The 18,085-nt window shown below is 39.1% G+C and overlaps 1 protein-coding gene across 2 annotated transcripts; it reads left to right on the forward strand.

Moving 5' to 3' along the window:
- The first annotated feature begins 1,439 nt into the window (after positions 1-1,439).
- On the forward strand, positions 1,440-17,398 carry LOC148360804 (phosphoribosyl pyrophosphate synthase-associated protein 1-like). 2 transcript variants are annotated; one of them, XM_088341704.1, is made up of 11 exons: positions 1,440-1,951; positions 4,422-4,474; positions 4,557-4,623; positions 6,324-6,496; positions 6,657-6,772; positions 8,783-8,838; positions 9,026-9,171; positions 9,930-9,974; positions 11,501-11,571; positions 14,362-14,508; positions 17,096-17,398. In XM_088341704.1, exons 1-11 carry the CDS (start codon positions 1,788-1,790, stop codon positions 17,252-17,254), a joined length of 1,197 nt encoding a protein of 398 aa, XP_088197830.1. In that variant the 5' UTR covers positions 1,440-1,787; the 3' UTR covers positions 17,255-17,398. The 2 variants fall into 2 exon arrangements, with proteins under 2 accessions (XP_088197830.1, XP_088197831.1); XM_088341705.1 differs by lacking the exon at positions 9,930-9,974.
- Positions 17,399-18,085: the final 687 nt, after the last annotated feature.

Genomic DNA, 18,085 nt, shown 5'->3' on the forward strand with positions numbered 1-18,085 from the left:
TACTGCTTTGTGTTTGTGAAGTTTTTCTATTGCTTAATAGAGAGAAAAACAAAAAAATATTAGGGAAACATTTGGTCGAGGTTGATATGTCAGGTATGCACTTTGTGGAGTTTTTTTTTTTTTTTAACAATTGTGGATTTTGTAAGGAAAACACTAACTGCACAGATTTTAAAATTGATACAATTGAATATGTGTTAAAACTAACGATTGAAAATCCGTGAACATGCTGACTGAGACTGGATCTCCAACCTTTGTCCCTGAGGGCCACCTTTCTGCACATTTGAATTGCTCCGTCCTTCGACACACCTAGTTCATTTAATCAATGCGGTGTTGTGGAATGCTCTTCCCCCTGAGATTCGATCTGCAGTTTCAGTGGAATAGTTTAATTCCAGGCTTAAAACACACTTATGTTCTATGCAACCTGGTCATTCTTTTTGATTTGATTTTTATTTTAGATTTTACTTTAATTATTTATATTTTATTTTTTATTTTATTATTTTTAATGTTATTATTTTAATGCGGCGGCACGGTGGCTGGGTGGTTAGCGCGCACCCCCAAGGTGCAGAGGTTTAGGGTTTAAGTACAGCTACCACAGCCTACCCGTGTGGAGTTTGCATGTTCTCCCTGTGCCTGCGTGGGTTTCCTCCAGGCTCTCTGGTTTCCTCCCACTTTCCAAAAACACGCATTTTAGGTTAATTGGCCGGTCCAAATTGTCCCTAGGTGTGAATTAGCGAGTGAGTTGTCTGTCTCTGTGTGCCCTGCGACTGGCTGGCAACCGGTTCAGGGTGTCCCCTGCCCACTGCCCGAAGATAGTTGGGATGAACTCCAGCACCCCCGCGACCCTACTGAGGATAAGCAGTGCAGATAATGAATGATGGATTGTTTGTTAATGCAACATTCATTGCAGCCTGGTCATCAAAGGGGAAGACCTCATGTGATTAAGGGCTTTACAAATAAACATGGCTTGACTTGATCTGCAACCTTGTCGCAGTCGAAGTACCATGAGTAGGATTCCGATCTTAACAGTCAGGTGAAACAAAAAAACTGCATGCCTGAGAATAGAATCTTAGAAGCCAGTTTGAGTGGTTCTATTTATCAGCAAACGTTTCAGAAATTTGATATCACACCTGATCATCTGATTCAGGTGAGGAGGAGGAGACCTTAAATCTCAATAATAATAATAATAATAATAATAGAATATGAGTTTATGACCTCCTTTTTCTTCTTTTGGCTGCTCTGATAGTGTTTTCTTTGTAGAGCGACAGGGCAAATATTGCACCATTATTTGAATTATTCGGGTGAAAAAAAACCGAAAGTATCCTTTTGTGCTTACTAGTTTGTTGTCCTTTAAGATGACGCCATTTGAAATCAACAAAGTGATTGGTCAGTGGCGTTTTAACCCTTCCTCTTTCGGCTATGATTGGCTCGTTGGAACATGCTCCCGCCCCCAGGTCATTTTTCCACTAGTTGTGCTTAAACTTCTGCATCACTTGAATGTTTAACTTGTCACTATACAAACGTAAGATATTATTTCAAGTGTGTCCAAATATTGATTTTATTAGTTTTTTTGTGTTTCACTGGCAGTGGAAGAATCCATAACTACTTATTTTTGGTTTTAGCTTAAGTGAAGAAAAGAAAAGCCTCCTCTGTGCGAATTCCCGTAGTTTCACTTCGTGTCTTGTTTTATTTTTTTCGCCACTAAGTTTCACTTTGTTCCGTTATATTTTCCTGTTCCGTTCGACAAAAGAACGAACAAAGAAAAGTGAAACTTTAGTTTGTCAAAAAAAATGCCGGTAAGGCGTTTCGGCGGCCACAGGTCTGTAGTGAAACGCTCTGATAGTCCTAAACTCTCGTATGGTTTCTCGAAAATGAACGTGTCAAGAAGCGGATACCGAGTTTTCTCCGCCAATTCCAGCGCTGGATGTACCGAATTGGCCAAAAAGATTACCGAGTAAGTATACCAAAAAAAAATCGCCATTAATTGTTGTTTTTGTGTTTTTTATACTTTGTTGTTTTGACACGGATACGCATTTGGCACGAGGTTACTGTTTTATTCACCCGAGGCGCTGGACCCAAGTACGCATGCGCACAACGCTGCTCGTGGTGACCCAAAACAAGACAATCGTGCTTAAATTTTGGTTTGAATTTCCCCACTTTTGCACATTCAATTACTGATCTTACTGTTGCAAACGCAATTTAAAGGTTTCCCTCCAACCTGGTCTGTTTAACTTGTCTAAGATCAACTGGGTTCACACTAGTGCTTGAGATCTTTGAAGATGCTGGAATTTTCATGTTTTGTTTTCAAGGTCTGAAAAGTGCTTGCATTTTGGGTGAAGTGTTTCTAAACTCATTTCAGCCAGATACAATCTGCTGAAATGAGTTTTTTTTTTTTTTGTGGCTCTCCCTTTGAGATAGGGTGAAAAACTCCTGGGAGGGACGCCGTGTAGAGCCCCTGCTCCTGTGCATTAAGAGGAGCTAGTTGAGGTGGCTCGGACATTTGATAAGGATGCCTCCTGTTCGCCTCCCTCGGGAGATGTTCCAGGCATGTCCCACAGGCAGGAGGCAGGGACCCAGGACACCCTGGAGAGACTACGTCTCTAGGCTGGCTTGGGAACGCCTTGGTATCCTGTCAGATGAAGTGGCTGGGGATAGGGAGGTCCGGGCTTCCTCGCTGAGGCTGCTCTACCCCCCGACCCAACCCTTGATAAGCAGAGGAAAATGTATGGGTGGATGTTTGTAAATTCTTGAGATTGTTGCCATGTTCCTCAACAGTCTGACTCTATATACTATGCATTCAATGATGAAAAATACAGCTTTAGAAGAATTGACTTTCTTTGGCTTGCACCCACTTTGAATAAATCAATAGTGTTGGTGGGATCAATAATGACAATAATAACTATAATCATTACACCGTAATAATGTATTCTTCTTTGAATGGTTCTGGATACATTGGAAAATTGGCTTTGAAAGTCCTTAGAGAGTGCTTAAATTTGTCCATGAAAAAGGCGTTCCCTGCATCAAAAAGTGTAGTGCTCGAATCTGACATACACTTCAAAAACGTGTCGATATGGAGACGATGCCTTTTTAAAATTTCATAACAGAATTGTCTTAATTTTTCTTGACATTGTTTACAAGATTAGACGATGATCTCCAGGATAAACGTGTGATTTGTGTATCTGTAAAAATGCGGTGCGAAATATCCCTGTTTTTTTTTTTTTTTAGTTTCTATTCAGCCTGCATACTGAAGTGTTTGCAGGAGGCAAAATTATTTTACTGCTCAAAGGTGTATTGCAGAGTTTCTCACCTGACATTGAACCTGCTCTTTTTTTACATTTGCTGCAAATTATCCCTAGAACACTTGAAAAAAGTCACCGGAGTGATGTTTTGAAGTGTATTGCATTTTTGACACAGACGCGGGGGAACACACAAAGGCAGATTTTGTGTAAAGGAGCATAATACTGTACACAATTACTGTAGATTGGCATTATAAACAATTGCCTGTCCTGTGTTGTCATTGTGTCTTCTTAGGAAAAACATAATTTGAAAACGTTTTGTTATTTGTGTCAAAACCTGGAATCTCATCAAGACCTTTTTTAATGTATGGCTGAAGCTCAATCCATTTTAGACTGAGCCTAAAAAAGCCAGCCCGCGGGTATAACTTGACCGACCGATTAACTTGATTTGAGGCACCGGGCCTGGAGTAAACCTAAATTTTCACATTTTAATTGTGAGGAGGAAGGGTGATTTTGGCCATATCTGAAAACAACAAGAATGTTGTGACATGCCAAATACACACCATATGCCCTTTAAAAAAAACCTACGACCAATCTTTAGATTATTGTATCGTTATGCTCTGTAATTACCTCGTTTGCTGCCAGGCAAATAAAAAATGGATCATTGACCTCTAGAGCTGTCAATAAACTTAAATGAGTTAAAGGATTGTGCGTGATTGTCGTATAAAGATCCAAACATTGATCATACAAAAACTGAAACATTAAGAAAAAAAGCTGATACATTGTATCATTATGCTCCGTAATTACCTCGTTTGCTGCCAGGCAAATAAAAAATGGATCATTGACCTATAGAGCTGTCAATAAACTAAAATGAGTTAGAAGATTTTGGGTGATTGTCGTATAAAGATCCAAACATTGATCATACTGAAACTGAAACATTAAGAAAAAAAGCCGATACAGCTTATTTGTTGGTATGACCTCCACTAAGAGTGTAGTCATTGCTCAATGACGTCTACATTTGCACATTTCATACAAAAAGAACTTCCACATGTTTGTTCCACCAACACTAAAAAATGATACCATCCTCATATCAGCTCAGCTCCCAAAATTTACTGACTTTCCCTTTGAAACATATTCTTGTTTGTATTAATGTTTTGATTTTCCGTATTTGGCTGTTTTCCCTCCTAGACGTCTGGGGGTCGAGTTGGGGAAGTCGGCAGTATACCAACAGGGAAATGGAGGTAATGCCACCAAGATCAATGCGGTTGCTCGCCTCCGTCTTGATCCTTTGCTTAAGCCTACTTTTATATCGACTGTGCGCAGAGACTCGAGTGGATGTGAAGGAGTCTGTTCGAGGACAGAACATTTTCATCATACAGACTATTCCTAGGTGAGCTGTGTCTGAAATTCATTGATTTTCTGTTAGGAAAAAGAGAAACTGACAGGAATGCCTTTTGGATAGTTAATTTAACTTATTGAAATGCAGCAACATTGGGGAAAGGGACAGAAATATTTATGGTGTTATTTGGGTCACAGAAAATGACTCTCGTTATATAGGAATCAGTTCCATCCTTTGACCCTTACCTATTTATATTTTGTTTTGAAATGCAACATTCCACTGATCTTAGCCTAGATGTGACACACTGGGTGCGTCACGTTTTAAAAACCAGTGCGCATAGGGCGATGCCTTGTTTATCATGAGTAAAATTATACCCAACTATATTTGTAAATTATTTAGCTGTAAAAAAGAAAACCTCTCCAATCTTCAATTCCCATTAAAAACGCATCCTTTTTTTCTACCAGGCTTGAATATCTCATATTTTGGAATAATTCCCTCTTTTGAAGTCGAAAAGCGTGACTGATGACTGATCAAAGAAGAACATTCTTTGATGGGAGGTGGGGGGTGGTTGCGGTTTATAAAACCCATTCATTTTTCACACGCGAGACATTCCATTTGGCATTGAAACACTCATAATATCCAAATGGATATTTTTATTTAAAATTAAAATCTTTAAAGTCTTAAAAGGCATTGAATTTATTAGTCGGGAAAGAAAGCCTTAATTGGCATTAAAATGTCTTATATCCAATTTTCAATTATATTTGTTTCACCTAGAAAGATTTTGTTACATTTATCTATTGTCTTTTTTAATAATTCACCAATTTACTTTCGGGGCAATATGGCATGGCCAAAATAACGGAACTATCAAACGGCGAGCAGCCACATGTCATAGGTCTACCCACAATACACATGGCAACTTCGGACAGAGACGTTTACTTTGGACCATGGGAAAGTATACATTTAAGTGGCTGTACGACGAACGTTTTTCACCATGGCTAAAAGTGGCGCCATGTAATGTGTATGAGGCACAATGTATTGTGTGCAGGACATATTTGTGTTTTTTTCCTTGTTTGTTTCAATTTATTTTTTGTCTACTTGGTCTTCAACCTGATTTCAAAGGGCATTAAAAAGTCTCAAATTTAACTTGCCTTAAGCTGTAGGAACACTGTTAAAGCACTAAATTAACAACTTGCATTAAAAAAACTCAATCCTATAAAGGCTTCTTAAAATGGGTTTTATTGCATAAAATATTATATTTTGATGAATAAAATTTATTTAAAAAACAAGTACAGAAAAATGCAGCCAGCTATTTGATTGTTGGCCCCGAATCACATAAAAATAAAGTATTTATAGGAATACACAATGGGACATAGTCTTAGAATTCCAGGTGAGTGCAATTATGTTGCCTCAAGTAGCACGTCAGTGACTTTTATGTCAAATAACATCGGGATCGTTTTTTTTCTTCAAATTTTCTCTGGTAATTTTGGCGACATCCACTGGACATATTTAAAACTGCAGGTCATTGTCTGAAGTGATGCAGTTTACTTTTTTTCCTGGTTTCTCTCATTATCGTCTCAGGGACCGGATACAATTTGTTGGCGGGCCGTAGTTTGCCCTCCTCTCATCTCGTGTGACCTATTGTAGTTGCAGTACAAATTTCCGACATTGGAGAGTGTTAATAGATCAAAAAAGCCATGTCCAGTTGGAGTATTATCAATTTAGACTTTTGATGGCGCCTGGTTGTTTTGCAGAGATGTCAACACAGCCATCATGGAGCTGCTGATCATGGCATACGCACTGAAAACGTCCTGCGCCAAGAACATTATCGGCGTCATCCCTTATTTACCGTACAGCAAGCAGTGCAAGATGAGAAAGAGGGGGTCCATTGTCTGCAAGCTACTCGCTGCCATGTTGGCAAAATCTGGTACGAGAACGCTAATGTCTGCTTTTTTTTCTAAACAAAATGAAATCTGATTTCCTTTTTGCTATAGAACCCTTTAATTGGAAAACAATACTTAGTATATGGAAGAGAGCTAAAATTTAGTGATTGTTCTTTCCCGAACCCATTCTATTGTATGTTGCAGGACTGACTCACTTGATCACGATGGACCTTCATCAAAAGGAAATCCAGGGTTTCTTTAGTTTCCCTGTTGACAACCTGAGAGCTTCTCCCTTCCTCATCCAGTACATCCAAGAACAGGTGATGCTATTTTATGATATACCTCGCTCTTGACTGGTGATGTAATATATTAAAAATTCATTTTTCAATCTTATGTTTTTATAGTAAAGACCAATGGAAATATGTACAAATGATTTTTTATGTAAACGAAAAAATAACCACAGAGTTAAAGCTTTGATACTGCTTCAATTGGTGGGTAATATGAATAAAATAAAGGGACAGTGTGTATTATCTTTAGTTATGTTCAACTTAACGGCTCTATGAGCTCTTTGCAGTGAACGACGGGAGCCCCCTTCAAGACTATTTTTCTCTTGAAGGCGCACGTTTTTGGTCAATACACATATTTTTCAGGGATTCTTTGTTGTTGTTGACTTTAAATTTGTTGAGGACAGATTCTGCCCTACTCACGAACGACGATCGTTCGTAAGTTGAACTTGTTGGCAAGTTGCTTCCGTGCTATATTTTGTATGTTTAAGGTTTATATAGGTATGTTTAAGGCTTGAATAAGTAACCTGTATTGATTTGTTCTAAATAAATAAACATTTTATAAAATAATATGCTCTATTAAGAGAAATAAAGTTTAACATACTTTTGGTAAACAAAATTTGGTTAAAAAATGGCCAAGGAAAAGCGTTCCAACCATTTTCTCAACCGCATCAAGCTTTCTTATTCCACTTTCTTTTCAAAAGAAACAGCTTGCCTGTTTTTTACACCAACCATATTGAATGGATGCACGAGATATTGAACAATAAAAATGTCAAAGTTCTTAGCGCATTAGCGATACAGTACACGTTGTTATGATTACACACGAACCAGGAAGTAGCAGTCAGATTTCTTCTTCGGGGTGGATGCTGGGTGACCTCTCACAGCGCCACACGCCGGTAGCGGCGGACAGAAACGCTGCAGTAATGTCCTGTACTCGGAGAAAGGTGCACAATACAAAATCTAACTTACAGTAATGTCCGGATATTTTTCGACATCCCGAAAAAAGTGTTCGTATCTACCATTTTGCGTAAGTCAAATGCTCATAAGTAGGGAAACGTCTGTATACAAAAAGTTAGCTTAAAAAAAAAAGATTAACATACTTTTTTGTTGTTGCTCCAAAAATATTTTAATTTATATTTCTTGTGCTTCTGTGTTTCACGATTATCTTTTTAAACCTAATAAACTTGTTGTTGCACTAATTGAAAATATTATTAATTGACATTTTGTTCTGTTGTTTTTCAGAGATTCCATGTTGCTTGAATTTAAAGTTGCTCAATATAAAAAGTTAAATTATTTAAAAGTTCACTGGAGAGTGAAAATAATGAATGCTATTGTAATTTAGTAGTTGAATACATTTTTAAGTTTGATTTTTTTTTTTAAAGTTGTTTTTGCATACTATTATATAATAATTGGTAATGTATCGATTCAGGAAACAAGATCTGAAGAGCTGTTTGGGAGCCGAGAGGGCTCTTTTTAGTGAACCGATCCAAAAATTCCAGTTTTCTAAAATGAGCCAGAATCTTTAATTATTTAGCGTCTCTTAGTAGTAAAAACACTCAGTTTATATATTAAAAATATTTTGATTTGGAAGTTAAGCACAAATACATAAACTATCACATAAATGTGTTTTTTGTTTAAATACTCGTAAGTCTATAAAGGTGTCCCTATTTTACATAACATGAGCTTCCCCTTGAGGCAGCTGACACAATTGGCCACCATTTTGCTGCTACAGTTACCCCACCAAAAAAAAAACTCACAAAAGTCTGGGCAAAAAAAAGCGTATAGTCACTTTGAGTCTCTATAGTTTGGATTCTTTTTTGTGTTTCTGGCACTCGTTTTCAGTTGCACTACAAAATACAGGGAGATTAGTGGACAAATAATACACACTGTTTCCTTTGAAGACTTAATGATCAAATAATGACTGTATTGTAGCACTATTCTCACCCTTATTTTACATACTCTAAGGACATTGCTCGTTTGGTTTGCCACAATGGAATATTATACAGCATGTATTAAACATATTTTGTTTATTCCCACACCTCTCAGATCCCCGACTACAGGAATGCCATCATTGTTGCAAAATCCCCTTCGGCTGCCAAGAGGTAACCACACCATTTGCAATTCTCACTTCATACACTTGTTTTGCATACTTCATTTTTCTGGCAGCTTGGATATTCTTGTCCTCCATGAAAATCTTTCTCTCTTTCTTCTTGTGTTTGTTTGGGTTATCTTGTGTTCGTTGATACGTCTGCTTCCTTGTCAGTTTTGTGTGCCGCTTGTGTCTCTCAGGGCTCAGTCGTACGCCGAGAGGCTGCGGCTCGGTCTGGCCGTCCTGCACGGCACCGCTCCTAATCTGGAGTCCAACATGAGTGATGGGTTGTTTTTGCCCCCGCCGCTCCGCTCCGCCGCGGGACGCACCGGCTTGGAGCTACCAGGTAAGACCGTGCATTCAAAATTATCGGAAGATTGCTCTGTGATTGATGCAACCCGAAAGCGGGGTAGGGGTAAACTTGGTCCTACCTTAAACATGCTTGAACTGCTTGAATTGTAATATGTCACTCAAGTGTGCGTTAGCAGGGTCATAGAAAATGCATTATAAGATCTTAATTACACTTTTAGCTAAAGTAAAGACCCTGAATTGCATAGACCAGGGGTCGGGAACCTATGGCTCGCAGGCCATTTATCTTTAACATTATATTTACTAAATTAAGTCACTAAAATACAGCTATTTGTATTTGGAAAGAATATTTTTTCATATTTATTTTAATAAACAATATTGTGCCAAATTGTCGTGCATTCAAAACAATACCATGTAATTAATCTCAAAATATCTCAAAATAAGGCAATTATGTAGGGGTAAACATTATGACTGACAGGCCAAATATCCTGACATGTGTAGTCCAGTAAAATGTTTGCATTCCATTTGAATTGCAGGCATCTTCTATAACCTAATTTTAACGACTCCAGGAAAACAGTGTAAATTTTACTGATAAATCAGTGGCTCGTTTACTCGAAACATATTTTTTCAGCAGTTGTTGAAGTCTGTTTGTTCCAGTCAAGTCTTTTGCTCCCTCCTACCCTGGACCCTAATAAGATCAAATTCATTTCATTGAAATCATTCACTTGTTCTTTTCCCTCAATCTGCCATGACTAACTTGATATTTTGTTCACCGCATGCTTTTGACCAACACAGGCAGCAGCAGATCTCGTGGACAGTTCCCTGGGATTGAGCTTCCAAGTATGGACCCAGTGAATGAATGATACAATTTCTCTCCGCTTCCCTGCATGGGATGGAATTTCACTGTGAAGTTCCTTTTCTTGCTTCTTTGTTTGGGTTGATTTAATATCCGACTGAGCCCTCTGGCAACAAAGAGAGTGGAAAAGCTGAAGCGTTGGAAAGTATGTCTATTAGGCTTGGTTCACACTGCAGGGAAATCAGATTTGTTTTGTTTTTGTTTTTTTTTGCTCGGACGAAACCTGTATCCGATCTGTTAGATGTAGATGTAGATGTGACTTCTGTCTGAACAATCAAGGCACATTCATCGACCTGCACGTTACCGATAGACGTCACGATTCTGCCTTCAACCAGGCGGGGCAAAGTGAAGAATTCAACAACCACAGCGGACGAAAACACAGAGTTTGTAATAAACTACTGCATTAGCTCAGGAGGTAGAGCGCTCGTCTTGGGATCAAGAGGTCGCAGTTTCGATTCCCGGCTCCTCCGTGTTATACGTCGAGGTGTCCTTGGGCAAGACACTGAATATCAAATGCCTATTATCAGTTACTTAGTGTGGAAAAGGGAAAAATGTGAAGCACATTTGGGAGGTCTTCGTTGACTTGAAAAGCGCTATATAAATGCAGAACTTAACAAACGGAATGGACAACATTGCATTGCATACAACTGGACTCACAACATGTTACTCGACATCACTGCAAATAACAGTCATTGATAAAGCACTAGTATCCTCTAGTGGTGGTTAACAATACTTACATTTCAATCACACCACATCGACAGCATTCAATGAGGGGGGACGAGAGTTTTGGTTATTACCACCGCAAACATGAGTGCATAGAGGACCAGATGTGGCATTCACACGGGATATGAAGTCACATACTAGTCACATTTTAGATGGAAATGTGAACAATCTCATAAAAACATTGAATTTCACCCCAAACAAATTTTAATTTTATATTAAGCTTTGCAGTGTGAACGTAGCCTTTAGTCATACTAATTTTGTCGCTCCCGTTTTGGCTAAATGTCATTTTTCAAATGCAAGGAACAGAAGAGCGAGAAAGTGATATGGGACCCGTCTTTCTCTATTGAGGGAACAGTAAGTTTAAAGGTGGCAAGACGGTGGCCATGGCTGCTTTGTACTGGTGTGGGCACTGCCAATCAGATGTGGAGGTTTTGAACTCGGGTTGCTCATTATTTGGTAATCCTTTAACTAGTTGAATCAACACTGTTGAGAATCCTCCCTTTTACAACACGGCAAATCCCAGACACGTCTAATACCAAATAATGATCAACTTCGGTTCATTGAGGTAACCGCGAAGCCTCTGTCACCACAATATCGATTTGAATGAAGATGGTTCTCTGTATGCTAATTTAAGCTGTGCTCGCTGGTAGGCTAATCAAGTCTTGCATGCCTTTTTGCAGATGGCAACCACATTTCTTCTCTTCAAATCTCCGTTCCTCCTAGGAATACACTTTATTTTTTGTCTTTTCTTCCAGGGCTCACCTTTGCGTGTTTGTGTCCTTTTTAGTATTGATGGCCAAGGAGAAGCCACCGATCACTGTCGTCGGAGATGTGGGAGGAAGAATCGCCATCATTATTGTAAGATGAGAAACCTATAAGCGGTGACTTCAAACTTATGGCCTTGTGGCCAATTGCGGCCCTCGCTTGTTAAAGTTTGAAGCCCTCACCTTGATTTTGAAATTTAAAAGGGACAATTTGTATTTCTTGTCCACTAGATGTCACTGTATTCTGTCGTGCAATTTTTTCAAAAAGCGCAATTTTTCTTTTGTTTCTTTGCCGTGCCGTTTGCCAGGTTTTTTGTTTTTCGGGTACCTCTCGCAGCAAGATGTCATCACCCTCTAGGTGAGGCTCATGTTATGTAAAATAAATACAACATTCTTGACCTAGGAGTATTTTAAACACATTTATATGATGTACTTTTCCTAATTATTCAAATCAAATATTTGATTTATTTATTTTCTTGATTACATTTTTTACCGCTAGGAGGCACTAAATAAAACACACTCTGCCTTCAAGTACAGTCTAAGTGGGTTATCGATTAATTTATTACTGATTGATTAATTTCTTTACATTAATTCTTAATGTTTTTATTTCTCATTTTTAGATTGTATTTTGGGTTGGGAATTTTAAAAAAACAATATTCGAGAACAGTGCCATTTTTTATCAGAACTTTTTCGTGGAAAAAACTCTTTTGCCTCACAAAAACGTGGGCAATAAAACTGAAAAAAGCTGCGCTTAGACGGGCGGCACGGCAGCTGAGTGGTCATGAGATATAACCCTTCTGTGTGGAGTTTGCATGTTCTCCCCGTGCTTGCATGGGTTTCCTCCGGGCACTCCGGTCTCCTCCCATATTCCAAAAATCAGGTATCAGGTTAATTGGCTGGTCCAAATTGTCCCTAGGTGTGAATGAGCGAGGGAGTTGTCTGTCTCTGTGTACCCTGCAATTGGCTGGTAACCTGTTCAGGGTGTCCCTGGCCCACTGCCTGAAGATGGCTGTGATGTGCTCCAGCACCCCTGTGACCCTACTGAGAATAAGCGGTGCAGATAATGGATGTGTTGCGCTTTTATTACTTTTAATAAAATTATCTTTAATGTTTTTGACAACCGGGGCGGCAGTAGCTCAGGAGGTAGAGCGATTGTTTTAGGACTAAGGGATCCCAGTTCGAATCCCGGCTTGTCCGTGTTACATGTCGAAGTGTTCTTGGGTAAGACACTGAACAGCCAATAAGCAGGTTAGCGCCTTACATGGCTGCACAGATCACGGCTGCTATTGGGAAATGTGAAGCACAATGTAAAGCGCTTTGGGAAGTCATTGACTTGAAAAGCGCTATATAAATGCAGATCACTTCATTTCATTACAACTACGTGTGAAATGGGATTAAACATGGCACTCCAGGAAAAATATAATTGTGCAAATACCGTAAAATAACTACAGTTATACATCTCAGCGTGTCACTCCAGGCCTCGTTTCTAACGCCTATCCAAACTTCAAGTTGAATTGAATTGCCATCGATGAGAACGTCATGAAACATTGTAACATCGAACAGTACTGAAATATAACATAGCAGTAACTGAAATTCTTGAAAAAAATGATGTATAACATGAAAACCCATTATTACATACATAGGCAAGAAATGTATTTAGGGTGGTGGCCTCGGGGATGAAACTTTCTCTGTGCCTGTTAGTCTTTTGTTGTGCTTTTTGGCACTTGTTTAGGTTGCAAAAAAATACAGTGACATCTAGTGGTCAACAAATTGAAAAAATATGGCCTCACCTACTCATAAGACGATTACAGTTATATTTTCCTTAGAGTACATAAAGGGACACTTTTTTTCCCCAACAAGTTTTTTTTTTACAAAGAAGTACCGTATTTTTTGCACTATAAGGCGCACCTAAAAGCCTTTATTTTTTTCAAAAGCTGACCATGCGCCTTATAATTCAGTGCGCCTTATATATGGATCAATATTAAGTCGCAAAGTCTTGCAACTAAGGCAAGCAGCCGCCGACTAGATTTTCTCCCGAAGGCGAAGTAGTCCGCGGTGTATGCTGGGATTTATATACCGGCGTTTCATTTCCTGACCAATGTGTCAATCATCATTTGAATCAGTCACTATTGGCTAAAGTTATTCGGAGGTTACAGGCTCACATAGGCTAAAGGGGCGAAACAAAGCCTGCAATTGGCCGAAAAAGATGAATGTGAATCACACGTTAGGTTGCACTACGGCATAGAGAAAACATTTTTTTACTATTCTGTATTTGTAAATATTTTACTCTCCTGGATTTACTACACTCACGGTTGTAAGAAGACCATGGTTACGTATCCTTATTGAACGTGATGGTTGCAAGAGAACTTAGGTGAGCCTTGCGGCTTTATATTTTCCCGGTATCTTGTTTTAGAACGATCTTGATGTTTCTGTGATGAGTCTATTTTTAAACTAAATTCAATTCAAAGTGTTTATTGTCATATGCACAGTAAAGAACCCCGTTTCCCTGCACAATAAAATTCTTACTTTGCTGTCCACACAATTGCAAGCAAAAAATAAAATGGAAACTAAGAAATGATATTTGGAACGATGCATTTGAGTGATTGGTGACATCGTACAGACACCGTTTCCGTACATGTCTGAGACACGTATTTGCTTTTTTGCAAGCTTTCGGAATGTTAAGGGGATAATAAGTTGGACTCAACTATCTGACTGTTTTGTCGACGTTCCCATTTTAGCGGCTTATAATCCGGTGCGCCTTATGTATGGAAAATATAGGACCAAAAACCATTTTTGGGGGGTGCGCCCTATAACCCGGTGCGCCTTATAGTGCGGAAAATACGGTAAATCAAATTGTAAATTCTTCCTTGAAATGACATTTTAGGATGACATCATCGACGACGTGGAGGAGTTTGTGGCCGCCGCAGAGATTCTAAAGGAGCGAGGCGCCTACAAAATCTACATCATGGCCACGCACGGCCTCCTGTCTGCAGAGGCGCCCAGACTCATTGATGAGTCTGCCATTGACGAGGTAAAAACCGGATTTGCATGCATACATATGCAAATGAGGACACTACTCCTGATCTGAAATGGTTGCAATTAGAGGTGTCAAGACCTCACATACAATGTGTTAATTATAATGATCTCACGTTGGCTCATTTCCAAACTGATGTGGCGTTTGTTGAGGAAATACAATTACGCCCTGTCAGTCGTGGGTGTTCAAAAAATTGTGACTTAAAGATCACTGTAAAGTTAGTGGCATTTTCCAAAAGGGATAATGTATATATTTGAAGTTATTGTTGGATCCCTTAACCACTAGGGCCTCATTTCCTGTGGTGTGTCTTGGGCAAATACAGCCTAGTGGCGCCTATCCCCTCTCCAGGTCAACAAATGTCGATTGGAAATCTAAACCTTTTATTTCTCTTGTAAATGGAAGCATGAGGATGGCTTAACAAAATAATTATAAAAACAATTGAGGTGTTATTAAATCAGAAAACATGTATAGATGTTTTTTTATATTTAAAAGATAAAAATATTAATATTTTTCCTAGTTAGGGATGGGCGAGTGTCTTAACTAGATTACTACTCGTGTATCAGTATATTTTTCAAAAACGTGGTATTTAAAATTCCTATCGCTAGGGATCAGTCCCCACTTTTGCACCACCTTTTTGTGGCTCTTCAACAAAAGGGTACAGTGGCTTGCAAAACTATTTGGCCCCCTTGAATTTTGTGACCTTTTGCCAGATTTCAGACTTCAAACATAAAGATATAAAACTGTTATTTATGTGAAGAATCAAAAATAGGTGGGACACAATCATGACGTGGACCACGCTTTATTGGATATTTTAAACCTTTTTAACAAATAAAAAAAGAAAAAATGGGTGTGCAAAATTATTCAGCCCCTTTACTTTCACTGCAGCAAACTCTGTCCAGAAATTCAGTGAGGATCTCTGAATGATTCAATGTTGATCTAAATGATTAACGATGATAAATGGAATCCATCTGTGTGTTATCAAGTCTCTGTATAAATGCACATGCACTGTGAGTCTCTGAGGTCCGTTTAGAGCGCAGAGAGCATCATGAAGAACGAGGAACACACCAGGCAGGTCTGAGATATTGTTGTGGGGAAGTTTAGAGCTGGATTTGGATACAAAAATATTTTTAAGCTTTAAACATCCCAAGGAGCACTGTGCAAGCAATAATATTGAAATGGAAGGAGTATCAGACCACTGAAAATCTACCATGATCGGGCCGTCCCCCGAAACTTTCAGCCCATACTAGGAGAAAACTGATCAGAGATGCAGCCAAGAGGCCCATGATCACTCTGGATGAACTGCACAGGTCTACAGCTGAGGTGGGAGAAATTGTCGATAGGACAACAATCAGTCGTACACTGCACAAATCTGGCCTTTATGGAAGAGTGGCAAGAAGAAAGCCATTTCTTAAAGATATCCATAAAAATTGTTGTTTAAAGTTTGCCTCAAGCCACCTGGGAGACACACCAAACATGTGGAAGATGAGACCAAAATCAAACTTTTTCACAACAATGAAATTCGTAATATTTGGCGTAAAAGCAGCACAGCTCATTACCCTCATCACACCATCCCCACATTCAAACATGGTGGTGGCAGCATCATGGTTTGGGCCTGCTTTTCTTCAGCAGGGACAGGGAAGATGGTTGAAATCGATGGTAAGATGGATGGAGCCAAATACAGGACCATTCTGGAAGAAGACCTGATGGAGTCCGTAAAAGACCTGAGGCTGGGACAGAGATTTGTCTTCCAACAAGACAATGATCCAAAACATAAAGCAAAAGCTACAATGGAATGGTTCACCAAAAAACATATCATGGTGTTAAAAGTCAAAGTCCAGACCGCAATCCACTGAGGCAACTTACTAACAAATTCAACCTACGAACAATCGTTTGTTAGTAGGGCAACGTGTGTAGTACAAATAAGAATGAAAAGTTGTCAACGTTTTTATTGTTACTCTAAACGACCAAAAGATAAATAATGGTATACTTCAAGACTATTCTGTATATGATATTTTTGACACATCTTATCCAGGCATATTTCAGTCCATACAAAAACAGCAATACCATTTGTTTCTGTTTTATTTTGAAACAAGACTGCTGTGGTTCCAAGGGATGTTGAGTTCATGGTGTCAAACACTTCGGAATATCTGAAATCTCGGAAACTGAGATGTTTTGGTTGCAAGAAAAGGTGGGGTGCGTCATTTGAGGTTTCTTTAAAAACTTGAAAGTTAATTCTTTTTTCTATTAAGTAGGTGTTCATGCCAAAGTGTGTCCAAAGGTCCCTTACCCTTTATTTTCCACTACGCCAATCTGCTTTTATCTTTTAGCAGAGCTGTTTGGGGCGGAACACTAGGTTCGAGGAATGGTGGCTGATGGGAGTTGCTTTAGAGTGACGTCATGCTCGTCCCCAGTTTTTTTTAATTTGTAGTTGTTAGTGTAGCATGAACATTTTGAAAGTAAAAAGACACCTGCTTCGTGTACAGTCCCAAACCAAAAGAAAGATGATAAAAAGAGTTTATTCAAGCGCCATATATATATATATATATATATATATATATATTTATGTTTTTTCCCCGTTGGTTAGGTGGTGGTGACGAACACGGTTCCCCACGAGGTGCAAAAGTTGCAGTGTCCAAAGATCAAGACTGTAGACGTGAGCATGATCCTGGCCGAGGCCATCCGACGAATCCACAACGGGGAGTCCATGGCCTACCTCTTTCGGAACATCGCCGTCGACGACTGAGGCAAAACGCAACAAACGTCACTCTTTTCACAAAGCATGTTTTTTGCACCAAATAGTGGGAACGATATTTGATAATCGACTGGGCACCATTGATCATTTGAAGCTTTTCACAATCTGGAAAATAAAACTATTGTTTTGAGGTGACATGCTTTGTTTTGGTCTGCGATTGGAACAATTTACAGGTAACGGTGTGTGTTTGACAATATAAATTGACGTAATAATTGACAAGGAAGTGTAAAATCTATCCATTATCTTCCGTTGCCCCCAAGACCAGGAGTCAGGTCTTGGGGGCAACTGCAACAGTTTCCCTTCCCGGGCTTTTTTGCATTTAATTTTATATGTCAGAAAGACTGTTTACTCCATTCTCCAACATTTGTCTCTGGTACTGTGAGTAGAAATAGTGTGATCATGAGATAAAATCTAATGCCTTTCCGTTTTCATTTTTATAGTTCCACTAAAGTTTATACTTGACATCATCTGTATCATGTGTAGTTTCAGTAGCTCAGGAGGTAAAGCATTCGTCTTGGGATCAAGAGGTCTCAGGTTCAATTCCTGGCTCCTCTGTGTTATATGTCGGCGTGTCCTTGGGAAAGACACTGAATCTCTAATGCCCCCGATAAGCAAGTAAAAATGCTGATGCTGCTATCGGTATGAGAGTGTGTGTGTTAATGGGTAAATGTGAAGCACATTGTAAAGTGCATTAGGAGGTCTTCATTGACTTGGAAAGCATTGTATAAATGCAGACCATTTACATTTGTTTTAGGTGTTTTCTTTTTTCAACTATAAAGCATGTCGGAACCAAAACAGAAACAGGAACCACTTGCGTGACAT

This window comes from Urocampus carinirostris, chromosome 8 (assembly GCF_059441175.1).
Source record: "Urocampus carinirostris isolate Australia breed hairy pipefish chromosome 8, RoL_Ucar_1.0, whole genome shotgun sequence".
NCBI classification, from domain to species: Eukaryota; Metazoa; Chordata; class Actinopteri; order Syngnathiformes; family Syngnathidae; genus Urocampus; species Urocampus carinirostris.